This window comes from Oenanthe melanoleuca, chromosome 2, assembly GCF_029582105.1.
Source record: "Oenanthe melanoleuca isolate GR-GAL-2019-014 chromosome 2, OMel1.0, whole genome shotgun sequence".
Taxonomy (NCBI): Eukaryota; Metazoa; Chordata; class Aves; order Passeriformes; family Muscicapidae; genus Oenanthe; species Oenanthe melanoleuca.
This window is the reverse complement of record NC_079335.1, coordinates 65,561,519-65,583,690: the sequence shown is the minus strand read 5'-3', so window position 1 is coordinate 65,583,690 and position 22,172 is coordinate 65,561,519. Positions and strand designations below refer to the sequence as shown.

At 38.6% G+C, this 22,172-nt stretch overlaps 1 protein-coding gene across 1 annotated transcript in view; it reads left to right on the top strand.

The window, feature by feature from the left end:
- FHOD3 (formin homology 2 domain containing 3) overlaps nucleotides 1-22,172 on the top strand; it is a 365,517-nt gene that overhangs the window by 231,285 nt on the left and 112,060 nt on the right. Inside the window, exons 7-8 of the mRNA XM_056484679.1 lie at nucleotides 14,771-14,882; nucleotides 21,278-21,372. Of these exons, the coding sequence (XP_056340654.1) occupies nucleotides 14,771-14,882; nucleotides 21,278-21,372 (207 nt within the window). The remainder of the gene's footprint in view (nucleotides 1-14,770; nucleotides 14,883-21,277; nucleotides 21,373-22,172) is intronic.

Below are 22,172 nucleotides of genomic sequence, written 5' to 3'. Positions count from 1 at the left end.
TGGAAGGAAAAAGTCAGGGCTGCAATTAAAGACATGATTTCAGAGCATGAGTTATAGTTGGTTGTGCTGAGCTAGAACAGCACTGATTCTCCTATGAACTGTGCTGTGGATATACGGGTTCAAAAAAACATGACTCAGTAATTAGGGAGGAGGAGCAGGACTTTCAGCTAGCAGAAATTTTAAACTTAACATTATGCATTTAGGCTGATCTGCTGTACTACTCAGAGGCAGTGCAGAGAGATCTCTGGCAGAAAGACTGAAATCCAGTCATTTCCAGGTTCTGAGATCATATTTTCCCTGTAAAAGCAGGTGGCTGTCTATCAAGACTCTCGATTTGCTCTGTAGCATTGGCAAAACTGTTGTTGTTGCTATTATTATTAATTATAAGAGCAATATCCAAGAACTGTACAACTAAATCCCTATGTGAAAACCTAAAATAATTATTTCAAATATTTTGAGACGTTTTGCTCTTGTAAAAGGAAATGTGGTCATGTAGTAACTTGTGGGGGAAAGTGGAAACACCACCAGAAAAGCCTAAATTTTTTTCTGGTGCTTCCATGGTTACTCTGGAAATATCTTTCATTCCATTCATACAGTTTCTCCATGTGAGAGCCTACCATGAGAAACTTCATAAAAGCAAGCAAAATTACACCACAAGTAAGAGTTCAATGTGATTTTGTACTCTCAATAAAGTCACCTCCTCAAAACTTGTACTCCAGTGCGTTGAAAGGGTCAAATCTGAATTACATTCACTTTTGGCTAAATCTATAGGAACTATTCCCACCAGGCATTACACAGCTACCGCAGTGCATTTCAGTTGAGCTTTCTTGGATACAAAGGATCATGTTCTGCAGTGGTTTATTTTACTGCTTTTGTGAACTGCTGCCCCTCATTAGGGTATCATTGTATTTACTGATTTTGTCTGCAGTTACTCTTGACTTCAGAAGAAACTGGAAGTAATCTGTTGTGGTTAGTTCAAGAAAAAGAAAGGGTTGGGATTTTTTTGTTGGATTCCACCCTCCCCCCACACCCCGCTGTCTCCTCTCTATCCCTTTTTCTGTCTGTACTGCTCCCAAAGAACTGAAACAACAGCTCAAAATTGATCTATGATGCAAGTCAAATCACTGCTGATTATGATCTCATGCTTCTGTGGGTTCAGCTCTTTGAATGACCCTGGCAATTACTTGGCTAAAAGCTATTCAAGTCCCAGATGCTGAATAATTCTTAAATACTGCATCTGAAATATGTTTCATTCTAATGAAACAGAAACTGAAATATGTATGAAATAATGCCACAAAGGAAGGCACATTTCACTGTGCAGTGGTGTAGTCAAAAGTGCTTAGTCTTTAGGTCCAGAACTGTACACTGAGGGTCAAATGAGGAGAAACACGGTCTCTGGAATCTGATTCCTTGTCCTGGTCACTGCTGCTGCAAACCTACCTCTAGCTTGGTAGCTACAGCCTCCTAGGAGTACACAGGTACATACTTGACTTCAGTTATCTTATTGCATTGCTCTTTGGTGTTTTTAGGCTTGTGGTCATGTCTCAGGATTTTAGAGGATGCTCTGTTGCACTTTTGAGGCTCTTTTAACCTTATTTGGGAGACAGGAACCTGGTCCAGTCTTGTCTTGGAGCTCTAAAGTAGGCTGCAGGGAGACTACACGTGCAGATGGGTTAGTTCAGAAGCCCTGCTGGAGCTGTCAGTTCTAAACATGAGTTTCCAAGCCTTGAATACCTGTCACAGCTATTTTCCAATTCTGCTGTACAGAAAACATGTTTCTATCCCTTTCTGTTTGCTGTCAAACTAGACCCAAAGTGAACATTGCTGTTACTGTTGTGCTGCTGAAGACCTGAGACACAAAACCTTGTGAGTCATTGGAGGTTCCTCAGCAAACCACTCAGTATTCTCTTAAGTGATTGAGAAAAGGTAATTCATTTCATATACAATATCACAGATTATTACTATAATCCCAACCCACACCGGGTGTCCAGAGAACTACCTGGATCTCACTCCATAAAAGGTTTTGTCCTCACATGATATGTGAACTGAGAACTACATTTTGGGCATATGTAAGGGCATTGGAATCTTAACAAACATGGAACTGCTTTGTTATACTGCAATTAGGTAATCTCTGTGATCTGGTGAAAATAAGTGTTATGGATTTTTTGTCTCTTTCAGTATATGTGTGTTTGGGGGTTCATATGAGTGTGTGAGAGAGGCAGAAAGTAAGTTGCAAGTGCCATGCTTTGAAAAATATAGTTAAAATATATATTTAAGAATCAACATTTTTTTAATTCATGTTTTTTTATGTCTGTTAATTTTTAGCCACATTTAATAAATTAGACACCATCCTGGACAACTAAGTGTAGGTGGCTTTGCAGAGAGTTGGACAGGATGACCTCCACAGAGATCCCTTCCAACCTCAAGCCTTAAGTGAAACACTCAAACTTCCTACTCCTCTTTCTGCTGTAGTGGTACCCACATACATTTGTTTTATACTTGATGAAAACTGTAAAAGCTTGATCTTTTTTATGAGTTGTAACAAAGGAATTCGCCTTTAGTCAAACTGCAGTTGGGAACTGGAGATGGATGTTAGTGAAGCTGAAGTTAACTTCATCTAATCTGAAGATATTTAGAACACAAGTGAACATGAATGTGATTAGAGTTAAGCCCATACTGGGAAGCCTTTGCCACATCACCAGAAGTGCTGTTTGGAAACTATTCCATTTCTCTTATCCAAGCAAGACTCTGAGGAGTTTTTTTCCAGCTCTTTCACCTTTCTGTGATTCAAAACCAACCATACATATTTTCAGTTTGTAAGTTTGATTTGCTGTAAAATTGGGATGTGATGAGTTTGGTTATAAAAGTCAGAGGAAGAAGGTAGCTTGAGATAGAGGAATTTCATTATCTCTTTGAACACTGAGCTTTTAACTCTTAAAAAACAGTTATCACTGTAACATGAGAGCACTGTTGAGAGAATCCTACCATAATATAATATATTCTTGCAGTTGTCCAGCTGTATGCAGAAGCTGCATACTTGCTAGCATTTATAAAAAACAAAATTGAGAATATCTCCATCCTTGTTCTTTTCTGGCAAAGGAGGGAGTTAGAATAATGTGACATTCCTAGGGCTGTGTAATTAAGCAGTGCCTTAGCTGATATGCAATGACTTGTGTCCCAATAAATCAGGTTCCATGAACTATTCTGCCACTCGCTTCAGAAAACCACCACATGGGAAGCTGGAAATGTGTCTGGTCTATTACATTTTTGTTTTTATCTTGAAGTTCTTTGGATTTACAAAAAAAAAGCATCTGGACTACACTGATGATGGGAACTGGAGTTGAGGATAGCAACCTCTTCACATTTGGGACAGACAAACAGATGATTGCTGGAGAAATATGGCCACTTCTGTTCACATGTCCCCCAGAAAGTATCTTTATTCATTAACTTTATTTGGCAAGTTGTCCAAAGGTAAATAAGTGTGTCTGGTTTTGCAGTTAAACGTCTGCTTCTAAATTGCTTTTTGTGCCTGATAATACTCAAAAGTTTGAGAATAGAGAAAAATCTTCAGTCTATACATGCAGTGAAATAATAGTACTTTTATCACTATAGTAATAAGTGGAAAAAAATATATATATATCCTTTCTCTAGTTTTACTTTATTGCATATTTTTTCAAGAAGAATTTTGGTGGGTTTGTTCCATGGTTTGAAGTATGATATTTGTTCTTTCAACAGTTTTATCATTTCAGTAGTTCAAACCACTAGCATTTTGCTTTTTAGGATATTTAAAAAGAATAACCTGTTAACAATTGATTGCTTAAGAAAGCAATTAATTTGAGTCTTTGTTGACCTACTATCTGCAACCATTTCCACACACTTTATTCATAGGTTGTTATGATTTTGCATTTTGCTGTTGAATCTGCAAGATTGTAAAGTGTCAGGAAAGGACTGCTAACCGTATCATTAAACTTACAGTTGTTTTCAGGTGAAGTTATTTAAACATAGGCATAGTTTGGGTATTTAATATGAGTACATTTTAATGAAATGTTGAAAGAACAAATTTCACGTGCAGAAAACCACAGAATAATAATAGACTAGTTTTCCACTGTACTTGCAAACTCAAATAGTTTTTTCCCCTAGAGTCCTTGAACTCAACCTTGATATTATTTAAACAGGACATTGCCAAGGCCACTAACTCTAGCAAGTTGTTTCATAAGCAGCAGAACTAATGAAGCAATTTGTTATCTTTGTTTTCCTTCTTCCTTGCTTTTTCCTTGCCATCCCACATGCTCTGGGTGGCTCAGTCCTGCTGTGTCTCCCATGCCTTCTTTCGTGCAAATGGCAGCCTGCAGCAGGGCTGGTGGAAGGCTGAGGACTGAGGACTGATTTTCTAGCTGTGACTCTTTCAAAATGACTGCAAACTTCCTTTTCTCTTATGAGATTGCTGACTCGGGGTCTTTTGTAATGCCTTTTTCAACCTGAGCAGGAACATAGCACCATTACTATCAAGTGTGACAGTGCAGTGGGCAGATAGATCCCATAATTACAGGAAAGAGTCCAAAAGTAGGCAGTGGGAGCAACAGCACAGATACCTAAGGAAAAAAAAGGTAAAAATTCTGTGCTCCTCATGGTTGTTGTGTGTTTCAGTGGGTTCAATTTTGTAAAGAGGCTCCAAGAGAAGGTACTCTTATAGTTTTGGCTTTTCTCTGTTTTCCTCTAGCTTTGACCATAATTCATTCATTTTATTGGTGATGGCTTTCACAATCAGGGACAGGGTGAGCTCTGAGCTCTGCTCTGTCCATTGGCCAGGAGGAAAATTAACGTCTTGAAGACATCAGAGTTTTGATATTCTGCTTTGTACACTGTTCCCATATCAAACATACTGGAGCTTGTGAAGCACTCTCTGCTGCTGTCAGGAGGAAATTTCTGGTCACCAGCTATGTAAATCAGAGGTCAGACTATGATAGGGAGTGGGTCTTGGAAGAAGGTAGTTTTCTACAGAAAATTGACGTGGATCAAGGGAACTTCCTTCTACATGATTTCTAATCACTGAAGAAAACGATACAGTAGTAATTCAATCTTAAATCTAAAGACTTAATTTGGAATTTAAAATATTTCTGAAAACACACTTGGAGGCTTAAAAGAAGAAATAAGATGCAATATTAGATCTTCTGTTTGCCTTTTAAATGTACAATACTTCATCTTTTCCATACGTAAAATGTGATCAATCACAGCAAGCATCATAGAATTGTAGATGACTTTCAGATCCTTAAATGCCTTGCATGAGATAGCTTAGTACTAGGTTATTGAATCTCTTCTCTCTTTAAAATTAGCTGCTTTTTGTCTTGAGTAAGGTGACTTTGTATTACATGAGATGTTTTCACAAACCAAGATGTCATTCAGCAGTATTACAAATGCCAAAAGAGTGTGGTATGAAAGGGATTTCAGAGCAGGGAGCGGAGATGATGTCGGATCTGCAATTAAGTTCATAAAAAATCTTTTCCTTTCGTGTTGCAATTTTTTTTTTTTTTTTTTTTGGAACACAGCTGAGGAAATATCAACTTGGCCCTGCCCAAGGAAAAGAAGTTGCTGAAACTGCCAATCTCTCAAACCTTTCCGGTTGCCAGAGGTTCAGCCCAATGACCATCTGTCAAGGACAGTGTAGTTCAAGGCTAGCATACATCAATTTAGGGGGCTGGTGGGAAAACTCAGCATGTAACTCCTTGGTCATAAGGGAAAAAAAGCCAAAAAACCCCATGCCAAACAGCCTCAATCATATTTCCCCTGTGTAGGCACACAAACCCCATCCTTATGATCCATTTTAGTTTGCAAACACATTTGTAATATGGAATTCTAATGCTGCATGGATTCAAATCTTGTTGCTTATTGTTATCTACTTACCTAACTGTTACCAAAACATGAAATCTCACTGTTGCATCCATTGCTGAACAGATTATCAGAGTAGTGTTCAAGAGAAACAGGCTTATTTTTCATTTATTCTAATGATTAGAAGTACATATTTCATTTAAAAGACATATTACTAATTTCTGAAAGCCTATCATGTTTGTCTGTGGCTTACAGATTTTAGAGTCATGGATTTGCTGGAAGTACCAAAAAATGGCCTAGTCAGGCAGTGTGTTTCCAGATGTTAAGTTGTATTAGAATGACATTATGCATATCATAATATAATGTTGGTGGTGGTTTTGCAAAAAGCTGCTTTAGTATATACTCAACCAAGATTTTTTTCTATCTAATGAAAGGAACAAACTTTACTGGACAATCTTACTCTATGATCCATAACAGGAAAATGCTAGAAATCTGGGGCTACCCATAAATAAGGTCCATGTTTGTAGAAGACACAAAGAGAATAAAGAGGTCTGTTTCTTATCATGTTTGATAGCACATTACACACAAGCATGAGTTTAACCAGAAATTGGTTCTCATGTTACTGTGGTTTCTCTCAAGCTAAGTGTTTTATACCTTATTTAAGATAATTCAATCATAATCTTTATCCAGACAGAGACGACAGTTCTAGAGGTACTGATGGTGTTTATTTTCCTTGAGTCCTAAAAGATACCAGTGTTTGGGAATGGTTAATAAAATAATCAACAGATGATACAATGAAACTGCACTATTTGAAGAGAGAAAGAAAATTAAATCTGAGTGTAAATCTTTACAAACAAAGCATAATTCCTGGACACAGGCTGATGGCAAATTTCCAGTGAAATATTTTCGGTTTGTGTTTTGCAATGGAAAAAACTAAAAATTTAATTGAAACCAAACCCTTTTTTCTGAGCAATATCTGAAAGAGCCAAATAGAAAGGCATTTAAAACTGTGTAACACCTAATTGGCCTGTGATTGGGCCCTGACAAAGGTGGAAGGACACCAGCTCAGAGTCACCTGAGAGTAAAGAAGTTTAATCCTTTTATGTCCTTTAATCTCCAAGTCCTACCCTGTCCACCTTTCTAGCTCAATAATTACATGTAATTTTACACAATGAACAGTTCTCATGGGAGACACTGGAGGGATTGGTCTGGTTGTAGGGGGGGGAAAGTAGAACCAAATTGCTCTCATTTTGTGTGTTGTCCTGTAGAGCTGTGAATGGTCCTTCATTCATCCTGTCATGAAACAAAACAAACAAACAAAAGTCATTTCAGACTACTTCATAGGAGCAAAAAATCACTTCCCCACCTCTTCAAGATTGTCATTGATATTCCAAAAGGAGAGGGAAATGCTCAAAAATACCCTGTAGCATCTCATGTCTTGTCCCATGCACTTCAGTCTTAGGTTTATTCAAACAATGTCTGTCTGATGTGGCAATTGCTGCAAGAGAAACACAGCTACATCAGTAGTTCATTAGAGATTACTTAACAGAGGGCTGATTTCTTCACCAAACATATTATTTCAAAGCTCCCATCAGAGCTGCATGTGTTCATCTGAGAGCTGCTTTGACCTGCAGTATGCTTTGATTTGTTGTATGAGTTGCCTACTTCTGTGTACCACCGTTCTTTCATATTTCCTCCTCCTTCTTCTGGACCATGATTGATGGTGTAAATAGTCATTTCCAGGCATGAGCCTTTCTTTTCCCCCTGGTGATCATTCACTAATCACTATTTGCTCATCCCTGTGTTTTGTTAGTAGGCCAGATGAATTTCTTTTTAATGACCTCCTTTTCATGTCAGAATTCTCACCACAGATACATGACAGATACACACCACATATGTAACAGTGCCCAGAACATGTAATCATTACCCAGTATGTTTGCAAATTTCTGAGAAACTTCATTTTCAGAATAGCAAAGGCATGTATTTCTCTGCCATTCCTAGCATTACACATTCTGCAGAGGAAAAAAATCTTAAAGGGACATTCAGAATGAAAAAACAGTTGTTTGACTATTTTGGAGCACCTTGCATCTAAGCTTACAGGGGTTTTCATCTCAGTCTAACTCCTTTCACAGCTTCAGTCCTCAGCTTGCAAAGCCCTTAACAACAGTTCATTTGCCTTACTTAAGCATCCCTCCTTCAAGATTTGAGAAAAAATGCAATCTAGCATTTTAATATAAAACTTACAAAAATATCATTGCTTAAAAGACAGATATGGCATCACATGCATTATTATTTGTTCTATTGGTACACCAGCCCACAGAAACATAGATTGTTGAATAATTACATCCCTAGTGATATAAAATGCCTAGGTATTCACAATATTCAGTACCTAGAGTGGGGATTATTCACATATTTTGTGCATGCTGTATTTAATTGTTGTCCCCCAACTTTGTGATCCTCCCTGTGCTGTGCACACCCGTGACTTAGGCAGATGCTGTGTCTGAAAATAAAGTGGAAGAATTGACATGTGTTCATTGCAGTCCATCAAGCAGCTTTCAGGGCCCCAACACATATGAATTCTTTCTTCCTTCTGGTAAAGGAAGATTACACTCATTTACAAAGTTTTCTTTGGTATTGTGTAGATCATTAGAATTTCTAAATTTTCCATCTTTAAAAGATGCTGCTTTAAAGTTCTGATGGAAAATAAGGCTGATTAGAAGTTTTTGGCTTAGGTGACAGAAAGATCTCATTCTTGTGATCATTCCTGCTTTCAGGAAGTATGAATAAAAAGAAACTGAATTACTAAATAGACTTGTCACCTGTTTTGGACTGAAGTAACTGACCTCAAATGTCAGCTTTGGAGAAGAGAGAGACTACAATGAATTTGGGTTGGTTGTTTCTATGTTCTGTAAGGCACTTGCAAATCCTAGTATTAGTATTAGTATTAGTTTTAGTATTAGTATTAGTTTTACCCCCTAATGGCTTTCCCCTTGCTTGTTTGGCACCCCAAGCCCCAGTTTTGCCTGGGTTATGTAAGCACTCTGTGCAGCATATTTCCAAAGCTCTTGCTGTAGGTGTTAAGGCTCTTTCTGATGTTTAGCCCTGCATGCTTCTGAGACAGCTGATCTCCAGTCACCACATCAGAGGTGGCTCTTCCTGCTCCTGCACTCAGTGCTGGAGCTCTTGGCTGGCTTTCTGCAGCACAGATAGGGGAAAGGTTCACTGAAATGTTGGATGCAGTGGAGACATTCTTGTACAGAAATACAGGTGAACAGCATGTGAAATACTGAAATGACATTGTTGCAGAGATTTCAGAAAATTTAATTTAAAAAACAGTGGGATGTCATAGAATCACAGGATAGAATATTTTGGGTTGGAAGGAACCTCAAAGATCACATAGTTCCAACCCCTCTGCCACTGAGTTTACTTCCACTAGACCAGTTTTCTCAAGTCCCCATCAAACCTGTCCCTGAAAACTTTCAGGAATGGAGCATCCACAACCTCTCTGGGCAGCCTATTCCAGTGCCTCACTACCGTCACAGTGAAGAATTTCTTCCTAAAATATAAGTCTGCTCTCTTTCAGTTTAAAGCCATTACCCCTTCTCTTCTTAAAATCTGGAAAAATTACAGGTGTTTCTTTTAGCATCACACCATGTGATTCTGTCTACTTATTCTGGATAAGAGAACATGGATTGGAACAGGAGTTAATAGTGTGTCCTTGTGTGAATGAAGGTCAAACACATCCTGGGCTGGACTGGTGGGAGTGTAGCCAGCAAGCTGAAGGAAGTGAACACCTCTCCCTGTCTGGTGCTAATAAGACTGCACCAGGAGTGGACTCCTCAGTATGAGATAGATACTTATCTACTGGAGCAAGTCCAGGGGGGCTCACCATGATGGTGAGATGGGGTAGAGCATGTGCTAAATGAGGAAGGGAACTGGATTTTTTCACCTAAGATAAGAAGGAAAATCACATTATTTCCATTCCAACTTAAATTACTACTCTGAGATTCTCTCAAGCCCAATATTTTTATTTCCTTTTTCTTGATTATTACAAAGGAAAACAGTATACTCTGATAATATTATATATTATAACATTGCCATATACTATTAATATTTATTTTATATATTTGTTGTTTATTATAATAAATATATATAGGGATATGTATATAATATATAGATACACTATATTTATCTAAATATATATCTATATCTATAATAGATATAGATATAGATAGATATAGATATAGATATAGATATAGATATAGATATAGATATAGATATAGATATAGATATAGATATAGATATAGATATAGATATAGATATAGATAGATATAGATATATAATGTATTTAATTTAAATATGTATATAAAACCTTCCATTCCAGGAAGATCTTTGCTCCTTTTGTAAACAGAAGGTGATTTTGTTCTCTTGGAAAACATGAAATTGAGCCACATTTCAGGGGCTGGTGGGGTGCTAATGGGCTCTTCCTGCAGCACTAGATCTGAAATTGGGGACATCTTTGCACCCCAAGAGAAAGAAGTGTTCCAGCTTCCCTGTGCACCTCTCCCTGGCAGGCTGACCACTGGCTGTACTGGTTTTGTCTTTAGCTGCAGCTCTGCCTGGCTGTATCCTTCCAAGAGGATGAGTACCTGACCTACAGTAAATCCAAGCCTACACCTGGATTAGTTTTCAGAGGATTTGACTGTAGTAAATCTTTATTTTAAAATTCAATTACTGTTTCACCTTTAAATTTGAATAGCTTAAATCCAAAGTAGCTAGATTTCCCCTAGTAAAATATTTTTATTCAATTTCCTTTTTTACTTTCTATCTTTTTAAAAGCAAAAATAATTGAATCCTGAATGTTTCAATCTGAACTCCACAAATATTGCTTTAGTCTCTAAGTCAATGAACTTTGTGACAACATTCCTTGTAAAGGTTAAAGCTTTTCCGGACGAGTGATTAACAACTGTGATAAGCCCTTCCACGAGACATGAGTTTTTCAGCCTGTTGTGTGGTATCCCTGTCTGAGTCTGTAATGTCTAAATATAAAAAGATAAAAGGGAAAGGAATTGCCAAACTGCACTGTATAAGGTAAAGCAATTCAGAGGGAAAAGGTTTATAATTTTTCTTCTTACGTTTCTGGCTTGTTCTTATCTTTAGCCAGAAGATGCTAACATCATTTCCTCTCTATAAATTGGCTTGCACATGATAACAAAAACACAACATGAACTTTCTTTTCTAGCTTAATAGAGGTTTGGATGCTTCAGTGTTTGGATATTCAAGAATCCTGATTTAATCTCAGAACTGTTAAAAAATTATTTTACCAAGCCAGTGAGTACACATATTGCCTCAATGAGCCTTCTTTTTTAATTAAGCAGCAATATTTAAGATGAAAGTTCGGATTTAATTAGAACAACCAATGTTTGCAAAGTGATGATACCAGGAACTATCATGTCTAGCTCTATTGTTGTCTTTCTAGTCCTATTTGAAGTAGAAGTGTTATTGGCCCATGGGTTTTAACAAAACTGTGACAACTGAAGCAGATTCAGTTCCCCTCTTCAATAGTAAATGAGTACCAGAAAAAAAATCCCACAAATAACCTTAAAAGCTTTCATGAAGTTTTTAGCAGTGATTCAGATTATTACCAATTCACCTGCTCATGAAGGAAATGTTAAACTTTTTTCTATTGCTTCCATTGCTGTGCCATCTGGGTAAATCATGTGAAATAAAATAATAGTGACTGGCAAAAAATCACATGACTTTGAAAAAGAAAGCGAGAAAATCAGTAAACTGCAGCTTTTTTTCCTGTTAAGCAATCTCCCAATTTTGAGATTTAGTTATTTTATTTGCAATCTAGCCATATAATTAATTGAAAAGGTATGTCCTGCAAACACATCTTTGAACTCACACAGGAAGTTGTGAGGACTTCCTGCTTTGGCAGTCAAATAGTTAATCACAAATGGGAACTTTAGGCCCACAGGTGGTCACAGAGTGAACATTTAACAGACATCATATGGGAGGCTACATTAAAAAAACTCCCTGTGTTTCACATGAGTCCTGCCACCAGGTATCCCTGAACAGACCTTTCAGAGACTGCTTGGTGCCACAGTGGATAATTAGAGTTGACTTTAGAGTGAGCATGCCAGGCTCTGGACTGTTTTTGTGTCTGGGTGTGGCAGGCTATCAGATGTCTCAGAGGGGCTTTGGCTGGCTGAAGGTTTGAGTTTCCTAGGGGCAGTGCAGCTGCTCAGTGTTTGCCTGCTGCTGTCAAGAAACCCTGGTAAATGCAGTTCTGAAAAGCACTGCAGGATGAGCACAAAGCTTGTGTGGGTCATGGCTAGCTAGCTAAGTCCTCAGTAAAGCATTGTGCAGCTTAGACTAGGACTACAGTGTTTTGCTTTTGTCCTTGCCCAAAGTGTCCAAAGCAGCAGACAGGCTTAAAAGTGCCCTCAGGAGTCCCAAATGCCATTTGCTATTGAGCAGGAAACAGCATTGTTTTAAATTCAGGTTTTGTCAAAGCTAGTGTGCAAGAAGAGAGCAGCCCAGGTAGGCACCTTCAGTGGAAAGCACCTCCACTTCCAGGGCTGATAGACAGTTTGTTGAGGAGTTGGATAAGCCATGAAAATTTGCAGATTGACAAAACTGAACTTAGATTGTTCTTCTAGGACCTAAATGGCAAACAAAACATGGCTTTCCTAATCGCTCCTTTTCTCTGGGTCTTCTGAGTGGCATTTATTCCTCACAAAGCCATCTGTTAGCTTATTGAGCACAGGAAGCTGATACCTGCAGACAGCACCCAAAATCAGCCAGCTTGAACCTTGGTCTGGTGCCATGCAATGGGCTGCCCTGAGGCTTCACAGGATTTGCAGCGTGGCAGGTGCAGAGCTGCCATGGCCAGCAGGCAACAGTCTGAGCAAAGGTACTGCCAGAGGTTCTTCTTCCTGGAAAAAAAGAGATTTGCAAAGATAGATTTAAACCTGGTGTGTCCCTTACTGGTTCCTGTCAAATGGAGACATATGGGAACTTTACCATGCAGCACAGGTAAATTCATCCCATGGTTGTCACCACATGGCCAAGACTTGAGGTTTTAAGAACACAATCAAAAGTAATATCTAAGATTTGCTTTCTAAGGAAAAAACCCTAATCAGATTAGAAGATAGTACATAAATGGTTATCTGGGAAGTATGTTAATGCTAGAATAGTTTATAGCAATCTGGTGTAACTCCTTTTTACAAAGTAATTTTACAAAAATAGTGTAGACTTTTTGGAAATTCATTCAGTGTATTTATTAAACAATTGAAGTTGATTTCTAAGAGAATTGTCACTGCAGACCAGCAACACTGTGGTATTGGCCTGACAGGCACACAGTATGTGCAATTGTGGGGAAGTGATTTGTTGTGCTATCAGGTTTCAATTTCCTTTAATTTGACTACCCCATGTATCTATGAAGTATCACTGCAGCATTACAACTGCAAATTCGACTAACTAGGGGTTCTTAAGGGACGTGGTCAGGTTTGTCACTGGGATTTCCTGGCTGTCAGCCCTAAAATTCAACAATTTGACAACACATCAAGCCTGAAAAAAGTCTAGATTCAACAGCAGAATATTTTGCATTGCTAGTAGTGCCATTGCCTGCATTAAGCTCAATTCTGCATGAATGTGTAAACCCCAAGAAACTAAGGAAATAGCTGGGATCACTTTTGACACTGAACTGCTTGTTTATAGCAGCAAGCTGCATTTTAGCTCATTACCTTCAAGTGATCTCCAGTACATATCCCTGAGGGGCTATGTGAGCACAGTAGCTTGAGTTGAGTGCCTGTTGCACTTGCAGTCTTTTTTAAAATATAGACACAGTCACTGTCTTGCAATCGTGTACATCTATGAAATTATTAATAATGATTTTTTGCTTCTTAGGAGTATTATTATTCTTAGGAGTACTGAGTGGACTTGAAAAAAAAATTAAAAATTTTTAATTAAAAATTAGTCAATATTGACAAAAATTGTATAATTATCCATTATTTAGATTGAGATTACAGCCAATGGGAACCAATATCAATTCCCCCAGTAAAAGCACTCTCAGCATGTAAAGCTCTGCCTATTAAAAAATCCTCCCCTCAAGTAAAGAGTTGGTTTTTCACATACCTGACCATGCCAAGTAATCATACTTGATTATCCCTAAAAATTCTTACTCGGCTCTTTTAATCAAATTATCCTCTCTGGAAATGGGAGCTCTACGGTGAAATTGATAGTTTGGCTATTGAATTCTAGTAGATGCATTTTACCCATGCTGAGTCATCAATGAACACTCACTCCTAAGGATGTACAAAAAGCTGAGTCTGAAAACTTGCAGGCAGAATGCTCAGTTTCAGGAAATCACACATTTTGTGACAATGTGGGATAGTTGGAGATTAAACACGCTTCTTCCCAAGTTTTGTTTAACAGTGAAGATCAATCTATTTAATAATTTAGGTATTAAATAGTAGCATTATAAGAAGAGAAGGAAGCATAAGGAGGAAACCATCCCATCATGCAGCATTTTTACAGGATTAAAGGCTCAGAACAAAACAAGGAAATGAATGTGTTGAGAAATAAAGAAATACATGCTTGGTTAGCTCAATAGGTTCTGTGTGCATCAAGCTTTGGGCAGCAATGTTGGGGATATGCAGAGGTGGAATCTTCACCCTTTTGTTACTTGTGGCAGTATTAAGCTTTCATTTGGGTTCATTGACTACTGGGGCTTTTCTAGGAGAGCACTGTCCAGTGAATGATATTCTCAGCCAGCTCACTACCTTTCATTTTTTCAGTGCTGTCACAGCTTGATCTCTTCTTGTTCGTGTGTTACTACCAGATGTGTACTGCTAGGCTTGCCTCCTACCCAGTGTCATTTCACACATCTGGGAATGCTGTGGTTTGGAGAATGACAAGTTGTATTCTTTTCTTCCAGTTTCGCCTGGTGGTAAAAACAGCACTGAAGCTGTTGCTGGTGTTTGTGGAGTACACAGAATCCAATGCACCCCTTTTGATCCAGGCAGTATCTACTGTGGATGAAAAGAGAGGTGAGTAGCCTTACCAGGGAGTTGCAACACCCCAGCACCACTGAGATGAAGGTAGCATTTCATCACTGCTTTCAGTGGTTCTCGAGCTGCTTTCATTGATGCCTGCTGTGTCCAACATACCCTTCATTTCTTAAAAGCATTTTTAAAGTATTTGTATAATCTGTTGTTTGAAGAATTAATTATAATGGGAAAGTGAAGAGTGAAAACTGAGGGACTCAATTGCCTCCTGGGGTTCCAGCATCATTGCCCTTTCCCTGCACCCACATGCTGAGTAAACTCCCCCTGTATCTTCCGACCTCAGAGGCTCCTTTGGGCAAGACCACTTTTCCACTTCCTTCTGAGAAGAGGCAGTCTGATTTAGAAGAGAAAATTATATCTAATCAGTGTAATCCCTTTGAAGAGAAAGACGAGGTCAGTAATAGTACAGGCTTTAGAGTAAAAGCAAAACCATCTGTTGTTACATTAAAATAAAGCCCTTCAGCAGATATTATACTATGAAATCTGTTACCCTTCAGGCTCATGAAAAATACTTGAATATGTATACTGTATTTTTTACAAATAAATAGAATAAAAATGGTTCTTTTTTGTTCTTCCCACAAAGCCATCACTAAGCTTCTGGGGCATTCTCTCTTGATTTAAAACATTCCTTTGCCTCAAGGAGAGTTTTTGAGGTTAGGAAATCCATTGTTGTGGTCTCAAACATGGAGGTTGAAAGCAAGGTTCCCTCTGTGTAGCAGCTGCCTCCATACTGAACTTGTCTGAGAGACTTGATATGGTAAAAGTGAAAAACAAGAAAATGTTGGGGGCTGGGGAGAAAGGTGGTGCCAGAAGTAGGAAAAGGGAGCCAGATTTCGCTTTCAGTTATCAGAATGGGTTGAAAAGAAAAAGCCCAAATGATCTCTTATAGCAGGGAAGTAGGCAAGGGCAATTCAAAACAGTGAATTCTGCAGGTTGGCTTTCTGTTTTGAATTAAAACCAGTAAACCTTACAATGCAATAAGCATAAATATGATTATAATATTCATGTACCTGTGAGCACTGTGGCTCATTTTTTCAGTCAGTATTTCATCAGCTTTCTGAACTTACTGGTATTCTCAATTATTTCAAAATGTTCTGTATCTACTAACATGTTAGTAAAGTCATTAACAGAAAAGGAGAAAGGAGGACCCTGAACAAAATATTCTCTATCTGTAGAACAGCCTTAGGCCATCTAAGTAATAATACAAGTAACAACACAAGACCTGGAAAAACTGATGCATGCAGTTAGATGAGCATATGTTAACAGCATAATGAGAGGTTTTACAGGAATTCTCATACCTGTGCTTTGGTTGATTATTTCATGAACTCTTGCAAATACCTTAGTCCAAATATCCAGCTTTTCCTTCTTTTTAAAATTGTTTTAATCAAGCAATTGTTCTTAGCTCCTTAAGAGATTTTTTTTTTCTGGTTTTATATGTAGCTCCCATTTTAGGTCATTAACATAATAGAGTCACAGTCATTTTGGATGGAAAAGACTTTTAAGACCATTGAGTGAAACCATTAGCACAGCACTGCCAAGTTCATCTCTAAACCATGTCCCTCAGTGGTACATTTGCATGTCTTTTAAATACCTCTAGAGATGGTGACTCCACCACTTCTTTGGCAGCTTGTTCCAAAAACTGACAACCCATTTGGTGAAAAATTCTTCTTAATATCCAGTCTAAATCATCCTGTCACTTGTTAACTGGGAAAGAGGATGACCTCCACTTAGCTACAGCCTCTTTTCAGGAGTTGTAGAGAGAGGTAAGGTTCTCTGAGCCTCCTTTCCTCCAGGCTGAAGAACCCCAGCTCCCTCAGCTGCTCCTCATAAAACTTGTGCTCCAGATCCTTCACCAGCTTCATTGCCCTTGTCTGCACTCACTCCAGCTCCTCAGTGTCCTTCTTGCAGTAAGGGGCCCAAAACAAATCACAGGATTCAAGATGAGACCTCACCAGTGCCACGTGCAGAGACAATCATTTCCCTGGTGCTGCTGGCCACACTATGCTTGACACAGGCCAAGGTGCCATTGGCTTTCTTGGCCACCTGGGCATAGCTGGCTCATGTTCAGCCACTCTTGTCCAGCAATCCCAGGTCCTCTTCTGGCAGGCAGCTGCAGCTTTCCAGCCCCTGTGCCCCTAGCACTGCACAGGGCTGTTGTGACCCTAGTACCAGGACCTTCTTGATCTTCATACAATTGGCCTTGTCCCATTGATCCTCCCTGTCCAGACCCCTCTGTAGAGATTTGTTGTCCTTTAGCAGATCAACACTCCCATCAAACTTGCTGTCACCTGCAAACTGACTGAGGATGCCCTCAGTCCCCTCATCCAGTTTCTCCAGAAAAATGCTGTGGGAGACAGTGTCAAAGCCCTTCTCTCTTAGATGTGTATGTGCTGTGTTTTAATTTATAATTTTAAATTAGTGGCTTATAAATGAGAAGTACCTGCCTTTAATGACTGATGAAACAAAACAGAGAGAAAAAGGCTATGTGCCTTTTCTTGAACCATTATCATAAATCTTGCAGGTATGTAATTATGTTCAGCGCTGCTTTGATAAAAGTTCAATGTTTCATGTACATACAAGGTGATGAGATATGACATAATTCTTCAACATGTGTACCACACATGATTAACTTATAGAACCTGATATTAACTCAGCCTGGTTTCAAAGCAATCCCATCTGTGGTTTCTATGTGTGAATAATACATCCATATGCAAACTGAAGTACAGAGATCCACGGAAGTACTGGCTTTACTCTGAGCTACAAACAGACTATAAATGAGTAACTGCATGGCCCTAATCATGTAGGAATTAGCTTCTACTTGCACTTCCATTTAGCCCCTCCCTTCTCCCACGCTTTCTTGTTTCAGAGCTCCAGAGGAATTTGATCTCTTTTCGGTTTAAGCATACTGGACTGCAAAGGCTCTGGGAAGTGGAGCTGGCATTGCACTCTGCTGTCTAGGGCTTCTTTTGGACAGAGATTAAAGCCAAGTGGCCCTCATTATTAGTTCTCTGCTTTTCCTGCAATTTCATTAATAGTTAGATTCCACTAAATTAACGCACGTGCTGTAGGTATGATAGAAAGATCTAAGTTCATTCATATATAAATAGCCAGAAGTACAAGATGTCAAGGTCTTTCCAAAAGTATCACTACCCTTCCAGCCTATAGCTGCTGGAGACAGGCACTCTCTAAGCTAGTGGCAGTTCTCATGCAAGGTTCTGCCTTTGTGCAAGATATTTCATGCTTTATTCAAACTGTGCAGATGTTTTGTAGTTGTGGCATCAAAGTTTTGTGTATGACATGAAGAAAAACATTAAAATAAATATGTAAAGATGAGATTGAGAGAAGACTGGGACTTAAAACAATGGGCAATGTTATTCAGAAAATAGACTGCATTAATTTAATATTGGCTTGATTGTTGCCACCCCGTTGTTCTTTGTCTATACACCATGCATGGTTACCGGTGACACTGCAAGTAGCATCAGAGTTGAGGCTACAGCCTCCCTGTCAGAGCAGCTCTGATAAAGAGCTCTTCCAAGTGTCAAGGCTCTAAAGGGCAGTCAAACAGTTCTCATTTTACCCATTAGGAGGCAGGAGAACACACAAAACTCAAACTCTGGTGTTTCACTTCAGTGAGCCTGTTTCATCACTCCCATTGATTTTGCCACAAGTCCTGCATCAAAGCCATAACCTTATGGAAACATTCCCATCTGCTCCCAGAAAAGTCACTGGGATGCTACATCATCATTCTTCTCTATCATAATTTTTCTGCAGCAGGATCTGGTGAAGGAGGAAATTCACCTATTCCCTAACTAGAACCAAGAGGAGGCAGTACTGTCAATGACTTTGGCAGAGCTACTCCAGTAGGTACCAGATGAAACCTTTCTTTTCAGATGCAATTTTCCTCATGATCTCAATCTGTGCAGGTCTCTTTCCACTTTAATCATACTGGACTTCAGCTCTGGAAGAGGGAGCTCTGAAAGGGAGAGCTGAGCTGGATCTGCATATGTCCCATGCTGTATGGATCATAGCTTGGAAACTATAGATTCTCATTATATATATGCAAGAATATTAACCCAAGGACAGCAAACCAGTAAGCTCATGGTACAACTTCCACAGCAGAACTGCCTTATCCTGGGTGGATAGTAGATGCCTATTAAAACTGAGATCATAATGGGGGAAATAGCATTTGAAAGAAAGGTTTTACCTGGTACAAATTGGAATAGCTCTGTCAAAGTCATTGATTGTACTGCCTCCTATAGTTAGGGAATAGATGAAGAATTTTGAATTTAAGCCTAGATTGTGGAAGTTTAGTAGCAAGAAAAGAAAGCTCTTGAAAGATAGATGAACTGTTACAGGGCTGCCTTACTAGTAAGTGTGCCTGATCAACAATTTTTTTAAAAATTTTACTCTCAAATAAAATAACAGCATTGATAGAAGAAAATTATATATCATCCTTGTAGGAAAACAGCAAGGTGACCATGAAATTATTATTTTATGATAATAAAGAATTATTGAGACATTCAGGGGGAAAAAAACAAATCTAATGTGTGCTGCCCAAAAAACAAACCAAGATTGTTCCCATAAGAGTAGAACCTGCCTGCAGTAACAAAGGACTATCACTGAATAGTTCAGTGGATAAAATAATTACGGTTTTTTGTTGTTATCAACTCGCTGTTTTTCCAAATGGTATTATTGTGAGTCAGACTTGCATGGTTTGCCCATTTTGTTTCTCTTTCCTTTTTTCTTCCATTTTTGATTTTTTCACTAAAAACCAAAAACATTTTTGTAGTGAGAGTATCATTCCTGCTGATCATATATCATTTGCAAGCTGCATGAATTTGTTCCACATGACTTTTGAACATATACTGTACAAAATGTCTGGTAATACAGAGAATCTGGTAAAGAAGGAGGTGTCTAGTGTATTTTCATTACAGACATGTATTTGAATTAGTATTGAGTAGTAATGTGTATAGATACATCTGGAGAGCTGAGAGTGAATCCCCCTCCTCCTTTGATTTTGCTTAAGATAAAAAAAATCCTGACTCAGTAGTAAAGATCAGAGACTGTCTGAGGGGGAAGAAAAAAAAGAAGAAATATTGTTGTCTGCACATTCACTTCTAGACTTTTCCACACAGTGCACTGTCATTGCCTTGAAAATGCAGATCCTTGGTTAGCAGAGATTTTATGTCTGAGTAGCAGGGTACATACATGATCTCATCTTCAATCAGCAAGGCCTGTTGCAGGGTAATACAGAGTGTAGACCTTGGGGTGACTGATTAGGCAACAACAGGTGGCTGTGATGGCACATTTGCATTTTGCTGCCTGTTATACTCAAGCTCTCATCATCTCTGTAGTGTTCAGGAGATGTGGACTGTTGGAATACTGTGCATGTTTCCCTTTGAAAGACTTGTCACAGTTATGTTTGTGTAGTCGAATTGAATGTGTCTTTAGGCTAAGGTTAGCTCTCTGCTTAGTCCTCACCTTTAACTTTACTCCAAACAAAACACTGAATTGCCATCTTTTGTTATTTAATTCAGCTTTCCTAGATAAAATTTGGTAAATACAGCCTTCTTGCCATTCAGTCAAATGAGATAGGACAGTTTTACAAGGTACCTTCCACACAAGAGTCTGAGTCTGGGAGGTATGTTGCTTGCCTGAGCACAATAACTCACTAAAAACATTAGGGTTTAGGTATCAGAGAAATATGCAAATTCAAATAACTAAAAGCACAAATTTTGACCTTTCATAGTGGAAAATGAGAGAATCATATCTGAAAATTTTGTAGGTAGGTTTCCTATTAAAGCATTTTGAGAAGGAGCCAGAGCAAAAATCTTTTCCCCTCATTGATTGTTTCTTTTCTCCAAGACACATAACCTGTAATTTGAGAAAACCATTTCTCTGCCACAATGTTTTGTTAACCTGCCTTACCTTAATGCAGCACAACTCGGCAATAGCACCAGAAATGGGAGCAGCAGGCACACTGAAAGCACAGCATGTCGGTCTCTGCTGAAGATTTATCAAAGCCTATGTGAACCTGTGAAAGGCTGGGTAAAATTCCTGTCACCTGATTTTTAGAATTTTAGTGTCAGTCAGACTGTGCTAACAAAGCTTCCTTTTTCATCAAGGGAGAGAAGCTGGTACCTTTGGAGAGTCCACCTGCCATATTTTATATCCCTGCAATAGGCTGAACTGTAGTTTTCACTGTCTGCATTAACTTTGTTCTCAGGGGAGCAGGGGAGACTGTAGACAAAGCTGGATCTTTCTGCTTGAACTTTCACCTGGCCACATTCTCCAACTTGTGCTACTTCTTGGATGAGTGTTGTTGCTGTAGCTTTCCATTTTGACCACTGTAACCAATAGTTTCTTCTTTTCCCTAGGAGCCAAGCCATGGTCCAACATCATGGAGATACTGGAGGAGAAGGATGGAGTTGATACAGAACTATTGGTTTATGCAATGACCTTGGTTAACAAGGTTTGTTTCCTTTGTTAGCTTGACTGGTGCAGATAATATTAGTGTTTTCAGTTGTATAATGAACTTCCCTGTTGAGGGTATATGACGGCACAGACCTGTCACAGAGATGTTGCAGGACAAGCTGTAATCGATCAGCACACTCCTGTTACTTGTGCTGCAGCCACCCAGAGGCAGCAGCCAGGAGCAGAATTGTTATTTTGGTGGATGTTGTGTGGAATTGTGGTCTGACATGGCTCCTCTCAGAGCTGACAATGCAGTGCTAAAGGAAAACGTGACAAACTAACTCAACAGACTGTCCAAGGGAAGTAGGAAAGCAAGTGCTGGTGAAAAGATCACATGCTCACAAAGGCTTGTGTTGTACACAGTTTTCTAATTCATATAGTTTAAATATTTTTTTCTGCAATATAAATATGATCAATTGAACAGGTCTGAGTGCTAGTAAGAGTGTTTCAGCTTAAAAAGGTAAGGTCATATTTTTTCTTATTTCCTTATATTTTGTGGTGACCAGATTTACAAATCATAGCTTTGCAGTAAAGTCAAATATTTTCTGAAATATTGACTTTTGCTATTGGGAGGGACAAAATGGAAAGTCCTTGAAATTTAGAAATTTATTAGTGTAAATTCCTTAAAAATCTGCATCTAGTCATTGACAAATTGAAGGGGGGTATTAAAATTGAAGATTTTTTTTTTAAAGAGCACAGAAGGTAAACATACCCTTGGCAAACAAAATAATCATGTGGTTTATGGTTATACTTACTGGGGCAGAGTATTAGGAAATAATATTATTACTCATTGTATTC